The sequence below is a fragment of the Pteropus vampyrus genome, unplaced genomic scaffold (assembly GCF_000151845.1).
Source record: "Pteropus vampyrus isolate Shadow unplaced genomic scaffold, Pvam_2.0 Scaffold318, whole genome shotgun sequence".
NCBI classification, from domain to species: Eukaryota; Metazoa; Chordata; class Mammalia; order Chiroptera; family Pteropodidae; genus Pteropus; species Pteropus vampyrus.
The window spans coordinates 1,440,156-1,459,167 of NW_011889099.1; the positions used below are offsets into that span (position 1 = coordinate 1,440,156).

Below are 19,012 nucleotides of genomic sequence, written 5' to 3' on the forward strand. Positions count from 1 at the left end.
CTGCTCGCTCTGAGCGCCAGGGCCAGGTCTGCTGCACGGAGGCACCAGGGACTTACAGGGGGACATTGAGTTGTCAGAGTGAGGGCCAGAGGTGAGGCTCTCTCTGGGGCTGAAGTGCCAGAGATATCCATAGTTCCCTGTTGAGCCCTCCCAACTCCCAGTGGGCGGACTCAGAGCTGCCATAGCTGAGATGTCACTAAACTGGATAACAGAGGTCACTCTGCCTAGAGCATTCCCTGAAACTCCACCTCCCCCAACTCCTGGCCCCACCCAAGTCACATCCAGGTGTGTCCTCGGCAAGTCAGGTGCTCCTTGCTGAGATTCCAAGACTCACACTAGTGGGAGCTGACCATGGTTTCTGGCGTGGCCTCTTGAGGTAACTATACGCACAGCATCTATGGATTGCTTGCAGCTTCTTATCAGGTGGCCCCAGAGAGGCACAGACTGGGGATAAACTTGGCCTGCAGCTGAACCCCTCTCAGGACTGTGCCACTGGATACCTATTACACAAAGTCATGCTAAAAAGAGCTGGGGATTTAGGAGCTTTGCTTAGTACAGAGAAACAGACACAGAAAGGTAGCCAAAATAGGGAGACAAAGAAGCAGAAACCAAATGAAATAACAGAACATAGATCCTGAAATAATGGAGTCAAGCAATCTAACAGATGCAGAGTTCAAAACACTGGTTATAAAGATATTCAATGAACTTAGAGAAAGTACAGATGAACTCACTGAGAACTTTAACAAAGAGATAAAAAAAAAACATAAAAATGGAAACAAATTATAGGAAACCAGTAAGAAATGAAGAACACATTATCTGAGATGGAGAGTATATTAGAGGGAATCAGCAGAGTGGATAAAGAGGATTGAACCACCGATACAGAGGATGGGGAAGCCAAGGACACCCAATCAGTATGGCAAAAAAATAAAAAAATAAAAAAACAGATGCCAAGACTATACTAATAATTTAAGGAGCCTATAGGACACTATTAAAGGTAAAAATATCCAGGTCATAGGGGGTATCTGAAGGAAAACAAGACATTGAAGAGCTCTTTGAAGAGATAATGATGGTAAACTTTCCTAACCTGGTGAAACAAATAGACATACAACCCCAGGAAGCTCAGAGAGTTCCAAAAAAGAACCCAAAGAGGCCCGCACCAGGACACATTATAATTAAAATGCTAAAGGTTAAATACAAAGAGAATCTTAAAAGCAGCAAGAGACAAGCAGTTAGTTACCTACAAGGGAGCACCCATAAGACTGGAAGCTGATTTCTCAAAGGAAACCATGCAAGACAGAAGGACTTAGCACAAAATATTTGACGTGATGAAAACCAAGGATCTACAACAAAGAATATTTTATCCAGTAGAGCTAACATTTAGAGTTGAAGGACAGATCAAGAGGTTCCCAGACAAAAATAAGCTAAGGGAATTTATCAACATCGAGCCAGTATTATAGGAAATGTTGGAGGGATTTCTTTAAGAAGAAAATCATGTATCAAAAACAGGAATGAAGAATGGTAATAACTACATTCCTACCAACAAGTACCTCAAATGGAAAAAAAAATTAAGTGCACCAACCAAAAGATAGAGGGGCTGAATTGATAAGAAAACAAGACCCTTACATATGATGCCTACAAGAGACTCACTTCAGATGAAAAGACACGCAGACTAAAAGGAAAGGGATGGAAAAAGATATCACCTTGATGGACCTAGAGGGTATTATGCTGAATGAAATAAGTCAGATAAAGAGAAATACCACATGATTTCACATAATGTAGAATCTAAAGAACAAAATAAATAACAAAAACAGAAATAAACTCATAGATACAAAAAATTATTTTGAGGGCTACTAGATGGGAGGGGGATTGGGGGGTCCGCAAAAAAGGGCAAAGAGATTAAGAAGTACGAACGGATGGTTACAAAATAGACATGGAGATATAGAGTATAGCATAAAGAAAATAGTTAATAATGTTGTAATAAATATATAAGGGGGAAGAGAGGTACTAGATTTAGTGGGGTGATCACTTTGAGTTATATAGATTTCTAATCACTACGCTGTACAACTGAAACTAGCATATTATTGGATGGCAACTATAATTGAAAAAAATTCACTGAATTGTATAATGTATATACGAGCAACTAATTGTCTATTATATTTCAATAAAGCCGGAAAAAAATAATTGGTATACACATATGGCCTCTAAAGATGCAACTGTGTGGAAAAAATTGTGGGCAGCCCCTCAAACATCTACTAGTTAAATTTGAAACCAAAATTTTATGAACTTTGATAAACAACTTCCCTAATTCAAAGGAGGGAGGTTGAAGTAAGTTGAATCACAGTTTGAGAGTCCCTTATTTTGCTAACCAAGGGAATCTTTAGAAGATTATATGTTTTTACCTAAAGTCCAAAAATGCTAATGGAGAAGCTAAAACTCCAAATAACTTGTTCTTACTGTTTAAGTATATCACAAGAGAAAGGAGAGCAGTTTAAAAAATGAAGTAGTAACTAAAGGAACTATTAAATCTAACAACTAATTATGAATGAGCTATTAGAAAGAGCACTGACTTTTCTACTAGGATCTGGATGTGATGGAACAAAATAACCATACTTTAAGATTAACTGTAAAGTTGTAAATAAGCACCCAGTTGTAAATAATCAGTGTTCTAGCTTGAGAAACTGCTCACTTTGTTAAGTTACTGTATGTATTTTACTATCAACTCCTCCTGATGTAAGCATTGAATATAATTTTGAACATCTTAGCCGTCTACTTTCATTTCCATTACCAATGTCAAGCAGAACTTTCTCTTTTAAGTATTGTTCTTTCCACCATAAATTCAGAAGAAAAAAGGGAATTACCAGGATATTACTGTATTAAGATTTAGTCACTTTAGCTAAAAGGGCACCTGCCGGGAGTTTGATAAGACTTAGACAAAAAGATGTCTAATAAATTCTACGGGCAATTCTGATTTTAAAATGAAGGTAAATGGTAGTGTAATTTGAGGTTTGAGACTTTAATCCAAGATGTCCTTTCATATATAAGAGTACTAAGTTTAACCTTGGACATACCTTCAAAGAGTTAGGCAGAGTTCACTGATTCTTCTACCGCTGAAAGTCCTTCAAGATGAGATTTCAGATTTTTAAAAGAAAAAAATACAGAACAGAGAAATATAATGGAAGCTAAAGATCCTAGCAGCAGCAATCAATGCTTCTTTTGCTACAGAGGGGGATTTCAGAGTTTCATACCAACTACAAAATGATTCTCAAAGGTCCCTGAAGAATACACTAAAGTAGAAAGGCTACAGAGAACAAGTTTTCCTAAAGAAAGTATTTGTGTTTCCAAAAGAAGAGAAGAAAGCTAATTTTATAACTAAAATTTAAAGTATGTCAAAGTTTTTATCTTTAGTGCTCCCAGCATTAACAATACTGTGGAAATCAATAGTACTGCTCAGGACTATAATAACAATAATCACAGAAATAGAAGAAACAATAGAAGCTACCATTTACTGAGTTGTTACTACAAGCCAAGCACAGTTTAAATGCTTTCTGTGGATTACTTTATTTCATCCTTAGCGCAATCCTATGAGGTAAGTACTATTATCATACCCATTTACAGATAAGAAAATTGAGACACAGGGAGGTTGACTTAATTTAACTTGAAACCCATGTCTTCTGTCTATAAGGATGAAGATCTTTACCATTACATACTGAATGCTATCCTCTTATATTTTATATTAAGATTCCATTCTTTTTCTGAGGTTAGTATACTGTCATTTCCTCTTTTTCCACTCTAGAGCTTTTATGAAAAATATTGGTTAATAAGCAGTTAATTAGAAAAACTGTAAACATTTGATAGTTTTAAAGAAAAAAGAGATGTGTTTGTCTATCAGTGTAGAAATGTTCAATTCTTTATTCTGGTTTCTAAAACATACATGTAGATATAGAAGCAAATCTGTTTAGAAAGACTCTTAATTTGCCCCATAAGCTCCTGAATATTTTTTTAAATATTCCTATTGCATTATTTTGCCCACTGGCAAAACTGAAGCTAGATAAAATATAAAAAAATAGCTTATTAAATGCAAAAAAGTCGAGAATTAAGCTGAGTTTTATGAAAATGCAAAGTATATCACAACAAAATGATTAGCACTAGTTCATTGAAAAGTCACTTTACAATCTTCCACATAAAACATGATAGGAAACAACAGCTCCCTAGAAAAAATTTCGTATTTTACTTGATGCGAAAAGAGAGAGCAAATTGAGGAAGGTCCCCAAACAGCCCAATTATATGAAAAGTGTTCTTTATTTAGAGCCACTAGACCTTATAAAGCAGTTCTGCACCTGGTTATCACTAACTGCTTGGTGATCATGGCACTAACTTAATTTCTCCAGGTTTGCTTTCTTCATCTGTAAAGTCAGTGAGTTGAATAAGTTGACCTCTTAGGATCTGTCAGTTCTACAAGTCTGATTCTGAGTCAAAGGACTACTATTGATTGTTTTCTTAGATACTACAGGGTAAGTTGCAGTTTTCAGTATCTTGGGCACAGGTATGGAAACTATTGGCTGAGAATAAATTTTCTGCCGTAAGGCTAAAAATGAACAGGAACAGATATTTTATCCAAATATATTCAGTATTCTTTAGGCCAATAGACATGCTCAAAAGAAAACACAGTTTTCACTCATTCTGTCCATATTTTACATGTTAATCTCCTAGCTAAGCATCATCTGTACTACATCGCTACCCAAAGAAAAATCGCATTTATGTCTTAAAATTAAAATGTAAAATTTTTAAGGAAGGATATAATTTTGTGTTTCAGATTCTAGTATTTGCAAACATTCAGTGAATCAATTCTCACCAACATTTCAGATTTGCCTTTGCCAGGCTGCATGAGGAAGTGAGAAAAATTACCAAAATCTGTGCTATGCTACAAGAGATGGCAGTAGGCCAGCCATCTAGCACCTAGCACCTAACCTGGTCAGCCAAAGGTAAAGACAAGTAAACCAATATTTGCATTATGATGACTATTGTACTTTCCCATGCGGAATATCAGTTCCATTTCACTGATGAGGACATTCAAAGTCAGAGATTAATTTGGCCAAGTTCACAGAGCTAATAAATGATCAGGCCAAGATTTAAATACATGTGCTCAGACTTCAGGGCCACTGCTCATAGCACTACACTATGCTGAAGTAAGACGATTATTCAAACGGTGACAGCAATAGTGACTGAAGTCTTAACTGTTCAAGCAGTGTACTGAGAAGCATGCACCCAGGAGTGTACTTGAGAAGCTCCTCGGCGAACTCGAAAGAGATATAGATGTCATTCTAGAATAGCATCCTCTAAAGGAATGTAAATTATTTACAAACTAGTCCGTCCAATTAAGGACAATTCAGGAAGCTTTGGGCAAGTAACTAATTCCTACTTTGAGCATACTTTAAGGCTTAAATTAATATGGATAATCAAGAAGCACTATGAATCCTAATGGAAGACAAGTGAATGATCTTTCAGCTATAACAAGACAAAATGATGCTTTAAAATACTGCCTTTTTTTGGAATAATTATCACAGTTAGTGTATGATTTGTATAAGCGCACATCCATGTTTGCATATATAAATGCACCAGCTTCCTCAGAAGCATAAGTAAAAATAAGCACATTATCTGGCTCACTATAAGAACATCTACTGAGTTAAAAAACAAACAAACAAACAAACAAACAAAAAACAACTTACCTTAGATGAAACTATTCTATTATCACAAAATCTTTGTGCAACATAAGCTTCTGTTGTTGAAACTGGATGATTGCCAAGAAACACTGTGCGTGTACCAACTCGTTTCTCTTCTCCACCACACTGACCAAGAGAAAGAGGAGAAAAGTCAGTTTTTCATCACACTTCTCCATGCTCTACAGAGCTCAGAATTCTCGTCTAAGCATGTTTGGCTATGGTCGAGAGAGAAAGAGTATAGTAGGGAGAGGAGAAAACCTTGTTAGGAAAGTCAAACTCTACAAAGCTTTTAGTTCCTGATTTAGTGTTGCTTGAGCCAACTGTTCTCAGGCCAACACTGCAATTCTAAAATGTTTGAATTAAAGAAAGAATCCTAGAGAAACATTTTTTTTTTATTGCCAGTCATTTTTCTTTCATTCACACAATCTCAACTATTACCATCACAGCAAAACACTTAACGTAGGAAAGGTCAGAATGGAAATATTTAATTTTTATACAACAATTACTGATGACAGCCTTGTCAATACCTTTACCAGACAGTAGAAAACAGGATGCAAATTACTTCTAAACACAAAATTATTACTTATAAGTAAACAGAAATAAAATGGCTGCTTCTCATAATGAAATTGATAACCACTTCTAAAAAGAAAAGTTGTAAATTCTTCCGCTTTACAGGAAAGACATTCCTTTGTGCCTATTGTCAAAAAGTCCCAATTCACACAACAGATCTCTAATATCCCTTTTATAATTTTTAAAAGATTTGCTGAATCTAGAAGTTCCAAGGTGGAGCTCCATTTTACCTCACCTTTTTATTTCACTGAGGCTTCACTGTTTTCTTTTATCAGGATACTACACTTTCTTATGTAAATTTGGGACGGTCTCCTTTGATAGTGCTATATTATCATGTTTGAGATGACCATAGATTTAAGTCAAAGGAAGTATGATAGAAACTAATATCCACTTATATATTTCCATTATTTAAAAAATTAGTCAACCTAAAATGTTTTAAAAGTATATAGTCACACAGATTTTCCTTCTTTTCAATGATCTATTCAAAGATCAAAGATGTGAATCTCTACTCCCAAATAATCATTTTAAGCAAAACTACTTAATGCTTGCAAAGTTCTCCAAAAATCTATGTTTGGATGCATTCTAGTCTGAATTTCTGCACATTATAAATATTACAAATTTTTTTACTTTGAAAAAATAAAAATCACCTCAAGTATATATATAGATAAGACCTCTTGTCTCACCATTTCTTATTTAAGCTTATTAAATAATTATTTAGTGGGGTATTTCCTTCAAAATCTGTAAGGGAATCAACTGAAAAGTAACTGAGATAAAGTGAAGTAGGAGAGATTGAAGCTATATATAAAGGATAACTCCTGGAAATCTACTCTGGCAAAGAAACTACCCTAAGGGAGCTTGTGGGAATCTACATCCATGGCAATCTGGAAAAAGTCAAAAAGTATCAGTGCTAGAGACAGCTTAGCTATTTACCTGCTTGACCAAAGACAGGGCATTAGAACAATTGATAGTACAAGGTCCTTTGCATGCAGTGATTAGCAGGTAAATTTTCAAACAGTTCCTGGAAACCAGTAAAGAATATCTTTACCAGAATGGTAGCTATATACATTTTGATTCAGGAACTGACTTTGACTGTAATTGTAATATAAAGGGTCTGATACAGCTTACTGAAAAGAGCACTAATTTTTTCCATAATATCCATTTTGCAAAATGTAAATTTAAAGTGAATACACGTGCTAAAAGTATAGTTTATTCTGCTTCACATATACCCTCACCTTCTGTTCCAACTTACCATCTCACTGTAGTCTCAACAACAGACTTGAACCTTATAATGTACCAATTAGAATTACAGAATTGTAAAATCTGTATACACACTGCAATTTACCACCTTTAATTTAATATTCATATGGTTGTTTAGTTTTTCACACAAGCAAGAAGTAGCATAGAGTAAACAGGGAAGAGCAACCTTTTATGCCAATTCTCAGATCAGTCTGCAAATGGAAAGTGGGACAAGTAAAAGGGAAAGAGGTAGAGAGGGTCAGTGAATGTTTTCTGCAGGATGTTTCCTGCACTGCCAATACAGATTGTTCTCCTCTGTTAACAATGGTTACTGATTAACTTAAAACAAAAATGAAGTAGTGCTTCCTCAATCCTGAATTGTAACTTTCTTCTCTGGCAGGTAACAGCATTCCAGAGAACATAAGGAAGGAACAAGCATATGCAATTTTTCGGGGACATGGTACTTTTATAAATTCCCTACATTTGAATAGTATTTTGTTTTCTTAAGTGCTTTCTCCATACATTATCTCTCGGATCTCTTTAGAATACATCTAAGTGACCTCAATCTCCATTAAGTTGGAGAAAATGGATTCATGTGCAGGTGGGGGGGAAGGGAAATCCGGGCAGTGATCATTATTAAATGATGAAATAGGGGCCTGAGAGCTACAGCATGTCTACTCCAGAGTATCTGTCATAAAAGGACAAAGTCTCCTCAGCCTAGACAGGTTTGGGTCTGGAGCTGCTTAAGGACTGGGGGTGGGATGGGGTGAAATAGATAACTTTTCCATGCCTGTTTCACTCTAAAATCTGATGAACCTACAATTTCTGGTGTAATTTACTGTTTAACGTTGTTTGGTCTGCATATAAATGGCAATGCTGAACTCATGTAAATTTACTGTAATTTTCCACTTGCTGCCAATGTAGTGTTAAAACAGTGGTTTTAATTCCTGTGATTTTGAATAATGTAAATGCTTTAGCCAAGACAGAGAAACTCCAAGCAGGAATTATAAAAAAAAAAAAAATTCCCATTTGGATGGCACACAATGTAGTCTGGAATGGGAATGTATAATTCTTGCCACCTCATAATGAATTTTAATTCATTAGTAAGAGTCCATCCTGTGTTGCATTGCTTCCCATCCAAACATCCTTAGAAATAACATTTTTAAAAACTGAAATATGCTGGCACCAATTCTATTTTAATAACAATAAAAAGTATAAAGAATATTAAAAAGTATATTTATAACATGAATTTCAGAGAAAGCAATTTAATTTTCTTCCTCAAGATAAAAATCAGCCTTCTGTACTCTTGATTTATATCTCCATAATATAAACTGAATATCGTTTTTAAAAAGCAAGTAATTTACACCAGAACACAGTCTCTCAATAAAAATCAGAGTAAAATGGTACTGTTATTCAATGAGTACCATCTTAAAATCCTATGTCTTTGATAGTCATCAAACACAGAAAGCTGTTGGAAGTACAATTTGTTTCTTGATTGCCTCTAGACCAGTGACACAACAAGAACTAAGGGAGAATAGAGACCTCAATACAAGAGTGTCGCTATAAAAGCTGGCACAGAATCTGAAACAGCTCACCTCACCGTCCTTTCCAGGTGTTGGCAGATCTAAATTTATCACTTAGTCACAGATCAGTGGTTCTTAATCCTGGCCACACAATAGCTTTAAAACATAACACCAATGCCGGTGTCTTTTGTTTAATATTTAATTTTTCTGGAAGCTCCCCAGGTGACAATTCTAATTTGCAGCCAGGGCTTGCAAAAACTGCTACAGAATCTCTCTCTTTGAATTAATGATTGCCCTTAAATAACATCCTACATTTTTAGTATACCAGCCACAATCCTATACTTTTTCTTTAAGTAATTAAAATTTAAGCAATTTGCTTTTCAAAGGATAAAAATGCAAGTGACTCACATAGTGCCCCCTCCAATCATTTTGATCTGCTCACAAAATTGAGTTTCCTTCAATACATATTTTATATGTGGCTAATCTACCATCGATTATTCAGATCACTGATAAAAATTACAGGCCCTGGTATAATTCAAATCAACTTGCTTTATCAACAAATCATCACTGATGTCACCCTCGGCAATCACAGCATTACATTTATTGTTTATCAGGATGTTCTTCGTGAGTTACTAAAGCGAAAATATTTACTAAAAAATGAACCAAAAAAAAAATCCTTATTAAAAATCTGAAAGCTTGGCAATGATTTAAAAACAGTTCTCTGCACACCAGCCCCAAAGTTATTTTCTTCTATGAAGCACTAATATTTTTGAACAGCATAATTGGTCTTAAAAAGTCCAATGAACTCAAAATTAAAATAAAGAACATTTCATCAAAGTTTCAGCCATCTATTAAAATGCTCCCAAAAGTCAGCATTTTTGTTCTAGGTTTGGAGGGGTGGGGTGCGGGAGGAGAGCACTATAGTGCCAGGAAACATTTCCACTGTATTAAGCTTCTTGGTTAAAATTGCTACAATGTATTCAGTGGTCACATTGCTGAAGTTTCCAAGGCCACTCCATTATAACAAGCCAGAAGAATAATCCTGATGTGTAATTTATAGTCATAACTCTAAAATGAGCCTTGAAATTATACTTTTCATAGTTTGCTTTTACTGCATCTTCTTAAGTGATTAAGCTGTCTCTTCCTCCTTTGCCAGAGGGAGTAAAGCAAGAACAAGACATTCTGTGTCTTTTTGCCTTTTAAGCTTAATTATGGTCATATTAACAGAAACTCTGAAACACCTGATCAAAAGACAATTGAATATTCAAAGTACATCCCTAGACACAAAGATCGTCTCTAATTAGGCATTACCCAACAGCAGCACATTTAATTGAATAGAAACTACTATGAGAAATAGAGTAAGCACCTACAAAAACAAATATCTAAATCAGCAAGCACAATGCTTAGGAAAAAGCAGTGATTGTGAGGACTTGGATAAGAACATCTTGTTTCATTATCTAAATGCGATCTACTGAGCAGCTTAACTTCCACCAGGAATAATCAACAACTAGTGTTTCCAATCTGATCTCCCTCCCCACCATGCCCTTTCCCCAAGGACCTCATGGCTACACAAATGTGACTCTAAAGATGAAATACGGCTCTCTTACAGGATGGCTAATAGGGTCGATAGATCAAAAGTGGTATAAGCATTGGTGATTCAAGATTCTCAGAGGAATATTTTTTAAATGATTCAGAGATTCTTCCATTTATAGAAAGTAACCTGAGTCTCTTAAAGTTCCAGCTGGGGCCCAGCAATTCCACTTTTTTGTTAACAATCTTTCTAACCTAGAGACAGACAATAGGTACGCAAACAATTAGAGATGAACTGAGCACACATGTCTACAAGGCCTCAGAAGTTATTTTTCCATCCCATATCTATATACCATTTTGCATTCCAAACACTTAACAAACTTTAAAAATCCAAATAGGGAGGTACACAGCTTCCAAGGATAGGAAAAACAGTGAGGCTGACAATCTAGCTAAACATTTCCCATAGCCTGTAGGAAATAGATTAAAAACACACATGCAAATAGAAAGCAAGTATAAAGAAGGCCCCAGGACTTCAAAGCCCAACCTGCCTGAAAAGAGAACAGAATAAAATACTGATCACAAACCTCAGAGGCAGGAGGGAAAAGATGGGACCATTTGCATACTGACATGAGAAAATTTGTTAACACGATGGCAGCTAAATCGCAGAGAGAAGGTTGAAGATTATCAAGCAATTTATACTAACCCCTCTGATCCCTGTAAAGGTTCCCAGAATTTGGGAAGGCAGCCAACTGTGGCTTGCAAGTTTGTGTAGGTCCAAGGGAGGCAGCAACCAGAAGACTGGTCTGTTCCTTAAGACTTCAGAGTAGCACTCTGGTGGCCTGAGCTCCATTATAGCATTCTCCAAAGATCTGATTTGCCTTTGTAACTTCTGATTTTAAAGTATCATCATTTTAAAATATTGGTATCTTGCACCACATAGTATTTTCTCGTCTTGTAATTTTCTAATCCAAGCCTATAATAAATGAACCATGGTAAGAAATGGGACTAAAAATCAAACTTAAACTTTTGAGGAAAGTTGAATTAAACTTTTTAGTCTCTGACAGATAAACAGTATAAGAAGAAAATATATAATCCAGGTATTTGGTATGATACACTGAGTTGTATCCCCACCGTGGGAGAGTGACTGTAATACTGAACACTGAAGCTTCAAGAATGTGTGTCAAATTATATATTAAGGTCTAAACAGACAGCTTTCCCTTAGGGCTGGAAGTTATTCCTCATTTTGTTTAGAGATCTCATAGGTAAGAAAGTTTTATCTCAGCAGCAAACAGTAATACCTAACAATGCAAGGAAAAGAACTACTGGATTATTAGGGTGAACAATGCCTTTATCAATATCATTACCTAGAAGAGACAAATTCTCATCCAAAAATCACTTTCTAGGTCACCGAAGAAGAATTTTATTACAGTGTAAGATGAGAGAAATTCTGGCTAGAGCAAATACTATATATTGTAAAAAAGGTGTCTGATATCCTGGACAGGGTTTATCTGCCATTTCATTGATAGCATCATTGTTAGAAAAGTGATAATAAGTTTCCTAGAAAGGTCTGGCAGTTCAAATATATACTGGAACATGTCTGGTGAAACCAACAAATACAGACCCCCCCCCCGACTCCTAGTATTGCTAAATATCACACAGAAAAAAACTACCTAGAAACAAATGTCCAAGCTGTAAATGTAATTAGTTTAAATAACACATCCAGGCTATACCTGTTTATTTTTAATACCCCCAATGAAAGATGTAGGTAAAAAAATAAAAACAAGTTGTGAAGCATGGCTCAGCTGAATAAGCAAACAAGGGGAAGGGGCTTTGAGTTGTGACTCTGGTCTCACAAAAGGTAGCCACACCTTCAGTGAAGTATTTCTGGTTTTCTATCCAATCACGGTATGGTGGCCAAGTTCTTGGCTCAAATTAGTGTTTTAAAGAAATGTCTGTTTTGAAAAAGGCATCCTCCTTACAGATAAAGGCTTTTTAGGGCAAGGTCTGCAGGGAACAGGAGAAGCAATAAAGACTTGAGCTGGGACACAGTATTGATAAGAATGGCTTAATTACTTGAGCCTCAACTTCTTTAAGAGTAAAATAAGGTGATATAACTTAAAAGACTGTTTACAGCTGGATTAACAGAACACCCAGAGATCACTCTAAGGGCTCTAAAGGCTATTCATGTAAGAGGAGGATGAGGTTTGCAGATATTAACCAACTATATGAATATTAAAACTCTAGGAACTGGATCAGCACATAACTAGGCAACATAATTCAGATGTAAATGTTTTATTTAAAGCAAGAAAGTTTCTGGCTCAACAGAAAAACTAGAATAGGCAATTCTGCTGCCACTCCTGTACAAAGAGGCAGGGTGAGTTATGGCCCATTGGCAGAGAGCGCTTGGTGTTAGAAACACCGTCCCTTAGTGTGCATGAAGAGACTAGAGCTGGCTGGGGAGGCTGATAGGTAGCATGCTGACCGCAAGTTAGGGCCACTCAAGGAGTCTCCTGGAGGCTGTTGTCTATAACATAAGCTATTAGTCCTTTGGAGCTGCTGATCTGACACCATAGGAGTAAAATTAGGAATACATTTCTCTCTTTGTGGCAGAGTACATGGTCACTAGGGAACTGCACTGAAATTAATGACACTGTCTCTAAACCTCCCTTCTCTCTGCCCAAAGCTTTGGGCTCAATGCTGCTGTGCACTATAAAGAATGGGTGCTGCTATATATTTAATAGGTGATCTGTTTGTAATTATTCCTAAAACATGCTCAAGACATTAAAAATTAGCAATATGTTTGAAATATAATGTATAACTTTCAGTATATTAAAGCACAGAAAGAACAACACTCCAAGTGAATATTTATGGCTTAATGGCATTATTTATGGCTTGCATATAATGAAAATTGTTTGGTTTCTGAAATTTTAACATGCCTTTGAGTACTGCTAATTAGGAAAAATGCCACAGTAAGATGGACTGGCAAGAATATCAGAATACATCACTCAGTGTTTCTCAAACTGTATTACATAGAACAAGTTAATAATGAGGTTCCTTAGAGAAGGGGGGAGGCTGCTCCTATAACCTCTCCTCCTGGTTATTCACAATGCATATACATATAATAAAAGCTCTTTATCTTTGTGTAAGTCAGTATTTGCCATAGAACTCTCACCTTTTCCCCCCAGAAGATCCAGTGACACATGTTCTGCATAACAGTTTGGGCACTACCACTCATATTTACCTTATCACAATCAGCTATACTGGCAAAGTGTAGGAGGTGAGATAATTGTTAAATCTGTAACAATTTCTCTCCCTGTGTGCCAAACATAGATTAAGAAAAATTAATTAAGTGTTTGGCCATGATCGCAGCTGGTGCTCTTGCTTCTAAGGCTTAATTATGAGGCAAGAAACCAAGAGATCTTGGTTCTATTGCCTTCTAATACCGATTGGGTGATGTGAGTCTTGGGAGAAGTCCCATACTGATTTCTTCATAGGTAACTTGAGGAGAGCTTAACTAAATAATCTGATCAAGAAGATGCAGAGGAATTGGGGCCAGATCGTTTAGCAATAAAACTTGAAATGAGATTTTAGATGCTCTTATCATTTGCTACCTTTTTCTGCCTGGACCCAAAAAATGAAACCTTCCAAGGGTGGGGAAGAGATGTTTGAGGATAAAGAATAATTTACGAACCAATATACAGTAAGAAGATAATGTATTCAGGATGAAATTTATTCATAGACTTCAAAGTATAGAAAAAGGGAGAAATACAAGGAACATTATGAAAAGTCACAAAGACCAGGGAAAGGCCCGTGTGCCTTTGGGCTTTACGGATGACCATTTAATGTACTACAGTGTCAGTTTATTTAATGGTAACCGTTAGATGTGAAAAAAAGTGAATGCCTTCTCAAATGTGCCTGTTTTCCAAGGGAAACAGTTTATGGCCTGGCACTCAAGGTACAAGCAACTTCAAGTTAAAACAAGTTAGGATTAACTGCCATAAGGGCAATTAAAAAATAATTAACCACACAGAATTACAAGTTTTACTTGTATAAAAGGTTTTTGCTATAAAACACACATACACTTGAAATAATTTTTATTAGAGCACACATATTTAAAATGTATGACTTTCTAAAACCAAACATTACTCACACTAAAGATCATACCACCCTGAAACCAAACAACTTTTTTTTTTAACCCAATACAGTAGTTTATGGTTCTGTTCAAGAATATGATTGCATCTATGGCCATGCCACCCTGAACAAGCCCGATCCCGTGTGATCTCGGAAGCTAAGCAGGGTCGGGCCTGGTTAATACTTGGATGGGAGATCATCTAGAAAGACCAGGTGCTGTAGGCATAAAAAATAAAAAATAAGGGATTGTAAGCTGACAAGGTCCTTGCAATCTGTGAGGTCAACTAAGGGTTGTCTCACCGTAAAAAAAGAAAAAAAAGAAAGAAAAAGAATATGATTGAAAATAGCAATGGGATATTTCCAAAGCACACGTAGGGGGTGTACCCAAAACAATTATAAAAATTTACAGCTGACATTAAAAATATCTGGCAAGCTTTGAACAAGAAAAATGCTTTCAGATAAATCATGAAAGAACATAGTGTAAGCAACCGTTGCTGAGTGGAGCACAATTAGATTAGTTATGACCAGTAGCTGAAAATTAAATGTTCGCAAAGACTCGATTCTCCTTATTGCAATGTATTTCCCTCTATTTCACATTATATAAGGCATGTGTGTATGCAAATGTTTAATACATTTCTAACTCCATTCTTACTCTACTTTGTAAACTTACATATAATGTAAAACCTTCTAACTGACAAACAGAAAATAATGAATGACATAGCATTAGTGAAGGGTAGAAAAATGGCAGAACCCAGCGTAATACAGACAGCCCTCAAAGGCTAGAAATTTAGATGTCAGATTAGTCCTTTAGACCTCATCTTCGATCCTAAAAATGGTAGATAAGAGTAAAAGGTAGGGTTATCCTAATAGTTAAAGCCTTTCTTAGAAGGTAATGTACCAAAATGCTGTTGAATGTAGATTGTATGGCTTTAGAATCCAATTCAGTCCAGTGTGTCTTTGAGCTTCATTACAATTTTTCATAACGTTGAACAATGTGATGAGGTATAAAAGGATAAAATATTCATTGCAAATAAGGAGAGGTTCATTTATGCATTTTAAAGGTAACATACTTCTAGGATGGCTAGAATTTTAAAAAGATATGAAACATAAAAACTGTTGGTGGGGATACCTTCATACATTGCTGGTAGAAATGTAACATAGTTCAGCCTCTGTAGAAACAATTTGGTGGGATCATCAAAAAACCAAAGAATTACCATATGAGCAAACAATTTTACTCCTACATATATACCCAAAAGGACTAAAAACGTGTTCAAACAAAACCTTGTGCATTAATGTTCATAACAGCACTATTTACAATAGTCAAAAGGTAGAAACAACCCTATATCCATCAACTGATGAATGGATAAACAAAATATCCATACAAAGGAATATTCTTCAGGCATAAAAAGGAATGAAATACTGATACACACTACAACATGAATAAATCTCAAGAACATTACACTGAGAGAAGCCATATACAAAAAGGTTACATATTGAATGATTTCATTTTTATGAAATATTTAGAATAGCTAAATCCATAAAAACAGAAAGCAGATTGGTGGTTGCCAGGAGCTGGGGAGAGGGGAGATTGAGGAGTAACTACATGGTGGGTATGGAGTTTCCTTTTGAGGTAATGAAAATATTATGAAGCACAATAGAGCTGGTAGTTTTGCAACATGTGAGCGTACTAAACATCACTGAATTGTTCACTTTAAAATGGTTAATTTTATTTTATATAAATTTCACCTCGAAAAAGAATTAACATCCTTGCCTTATAGTAGTTAAGAAGGCAAAGTAGTTAATATGGTTGATGCATCCATTCAACCAATATTTTATTGAGCCCCTACAATGTGCAAAATACTGGAAATAGTGATTAAAAAATAGACACAGTTTCTGCCTTCAAGGAGTTTAGAGTGTAGTGGGGGAGACCAGGGATTAATCAAATACTTATATGAATCTGTTAAGTGCCAAGAATGATGGTTGCACAGTATTCTGAGAGCTGACTCAACCAGGACCACACAACAACCATATATACCACAAGTCTGATCATATTGCTCCTCCAGTCCCCATTTTAATAGTTTCCCACTGATCTTAAAACTGAAAACTAAAATCCTTATTCTGATCTGCAAGGTCTTGGAGAGTCACGTCTCTTCCTATTTCTCCAACCTTGTCTTGTCCCAAGCCTCACACCTCCTTGCTATCTTTGTTACAGCTCAGGTGAGACCCAGGTCCCTTCCTGCCCCAGGGCTTCTTTCTACCCCAGGTGAGACCCAGGTCCCTTCCTGCCTCAGGGCTTCAACTCCACTGCTTCCTTCCATGTAGAATACTCTTTCCTTTCCTCTTTACCTTCTTGTAATTACCTTTCAAATCTCCCAACTGTCACTTTCTCATTAAAGCAACTGAAATGAAGAGAGACTAATAACTTGTTCTCCAAAATCTGTGTGCTACAGGGAATTTACAATGAGCAAAGGAAAGCAAGAAAATCCCAATTCAGCTTTTCAAAAAGCCGTAACTCCAAGTCTCCCCAAAATTCTCCTCAAACATTCTTGTCAACATTTACCCAAAGAAATCCTTTGTGAATTCCTTGACTTTGCAGAAAGTGCATTTTTTTAAACCTTCTGATTTGTTTCAGTAAAAAACAAGGCAATGATTGTGACAATAAGAACTCTGTATGGTCTACTTACACTTTAGCTCATTAAACATAATTTAATGCAACTGGCTATTGAGATGCCTTGGTAACTGATTTGTATACACTACAGACAATTTTACCCTGAGCAGTATTCAAATCCATCATTTCCAGTTGATTAAACAGTTGATTTAAAACGGTGGTTATGGTCATTTCTATTTTTTTAAAAAAGTCAGGCATCAAGCCAGAAATAGAATCTTCAATGTAATATTATTTCTGTGAAGAAAATCAGATTAGACTTATATTACTTTGAGTTCCATGAACATAACCTGACAAAATGCACAAGGACAAGTTGTAAAAGGTTTTCAGGAGGGCCTATCACCTAGCTAGTGTACACTATGGAACAGAGGCTAGGACAAAGACCACTATAATTCAAATTAGCCAGCCATGTGCTGTTCTTCTGTCAAATCCACCTCATTTAATAATCATAAACTGGGGCAGGGTATTTTTCACAGCATTGATTTCACTGCAAGCAGAGCAGAGAGAAATATCATTGACCTATAGAGAGTCCCACCCAAAAAAGACACTACTAAAGCTGCCAAAGGACATTTACACAATATAACATTACCCATGTGCTTTTTGCAAGTGAAGATAAATTGTATTAAAAATAACATCTCAATGATTAATATCATCTATTTGTACACATATTTGACATAACAGGAAGCTTGCACAAAAGGTTTACTAATAAATGAGTAAATGACAGCATTTAATCAGCACCACTATTTCTTGATCATAGCTTCCAGTCTTAAAGTTAAGACCGTTGGAGGGCAGGTAGAGGGTATGGAATTTAAAACTTGCAACACAAAATCTAGACACTCCGCTCCAACTGGAAAACAAAGCTATGTTTCTTTCCCCAGTAGTTTTCACTTGTATCTTTAAATGTTTATGAATACAAAATATCAGTTAATGATTTATGTCTAAAGTCTACTAAGATCAAATAGTTGTTTCTACATGGTCACAACAAATATCTCCTCCTATGAAAGAACTTCCTAAAGGGTAAAGTGTGGTAGAGGAGGAGGACTGCAGGTTGAAATGGCTGTCAATGGATTTGGAAAGAAAGCTATTTGTTCGAATGAAACTCCAAATGAGAAGATTAAAATTCAACATTGAAGAGTAGCACCACAGCTGTAAGGAAAACCTCTCCTTTCAACAATATTCAAAAAAACATGCAAGTGAATTTTCTCCCTTCAGCTTTTGCTATTCCTATGCTGAGACTACAGTGGATCTCTTGTAGAGAAATAACTCAAACAAATAACAAGTGGTATATTTCTATCACAAAAAAAAAATGCCGCTCACCAAAAGTTTTAACCACCCTGATAGTAGAAAATGTACAAAAATGAGGCTATGAAAATGTTTTACATACACACCATTTTGCTCTGGAGTTGACAAATAATGGAATCTAGTAGATGATTTTTTAAAGTGATTTCTCTAGGGAAAATCCTTTCTTCCTCATTTCCCTAGCTAACTAGGTTCTTGGGACTGGTAAATCTCAGGTTATAACTCAAAGAAGATGAGCCCATAACTCTCTAGGCCCCAACATATCTTGCCTAGCCCAGGGTACATGAGTAGGTTTTAAATTCCATACCCTCTACCTGCCCTCCAAGGCTATCTCCACT

The 19,012-nt window shown here is 36.0% G+C and overlaps 1 protein-coding gene and 1 pseudogene across 2 annotated transcripts in view; one reads left to right on the forward strand and one right to left on the reverse strand.

Annotated features, from left to right (window-relative positions):
- ATP11C (ATPase phospholipid transporting 11C) overlaps nt 1-19,012 on the reverse strand; it is a 167,438-nt gene that overhangs the window by 78,993 nt on the left and 69,433 nt on the right. For both annotated transcript variants that reach the window (XM_023521807.1, XM_023521808.1), the window contains one exon: nt 5,727-5,846. In XM_023521807.1, the coding sequence (XP_023377575.1) occupies nt 5,727-5,846 (120 nt within the window). The remainder of the gene's footprint in view (nt 1-5,726; nt 5,847-19,012) is intronic.
- LOC111730512 lies at nt 14,817-14,935 on the forward strand (annotated as a pseudogene).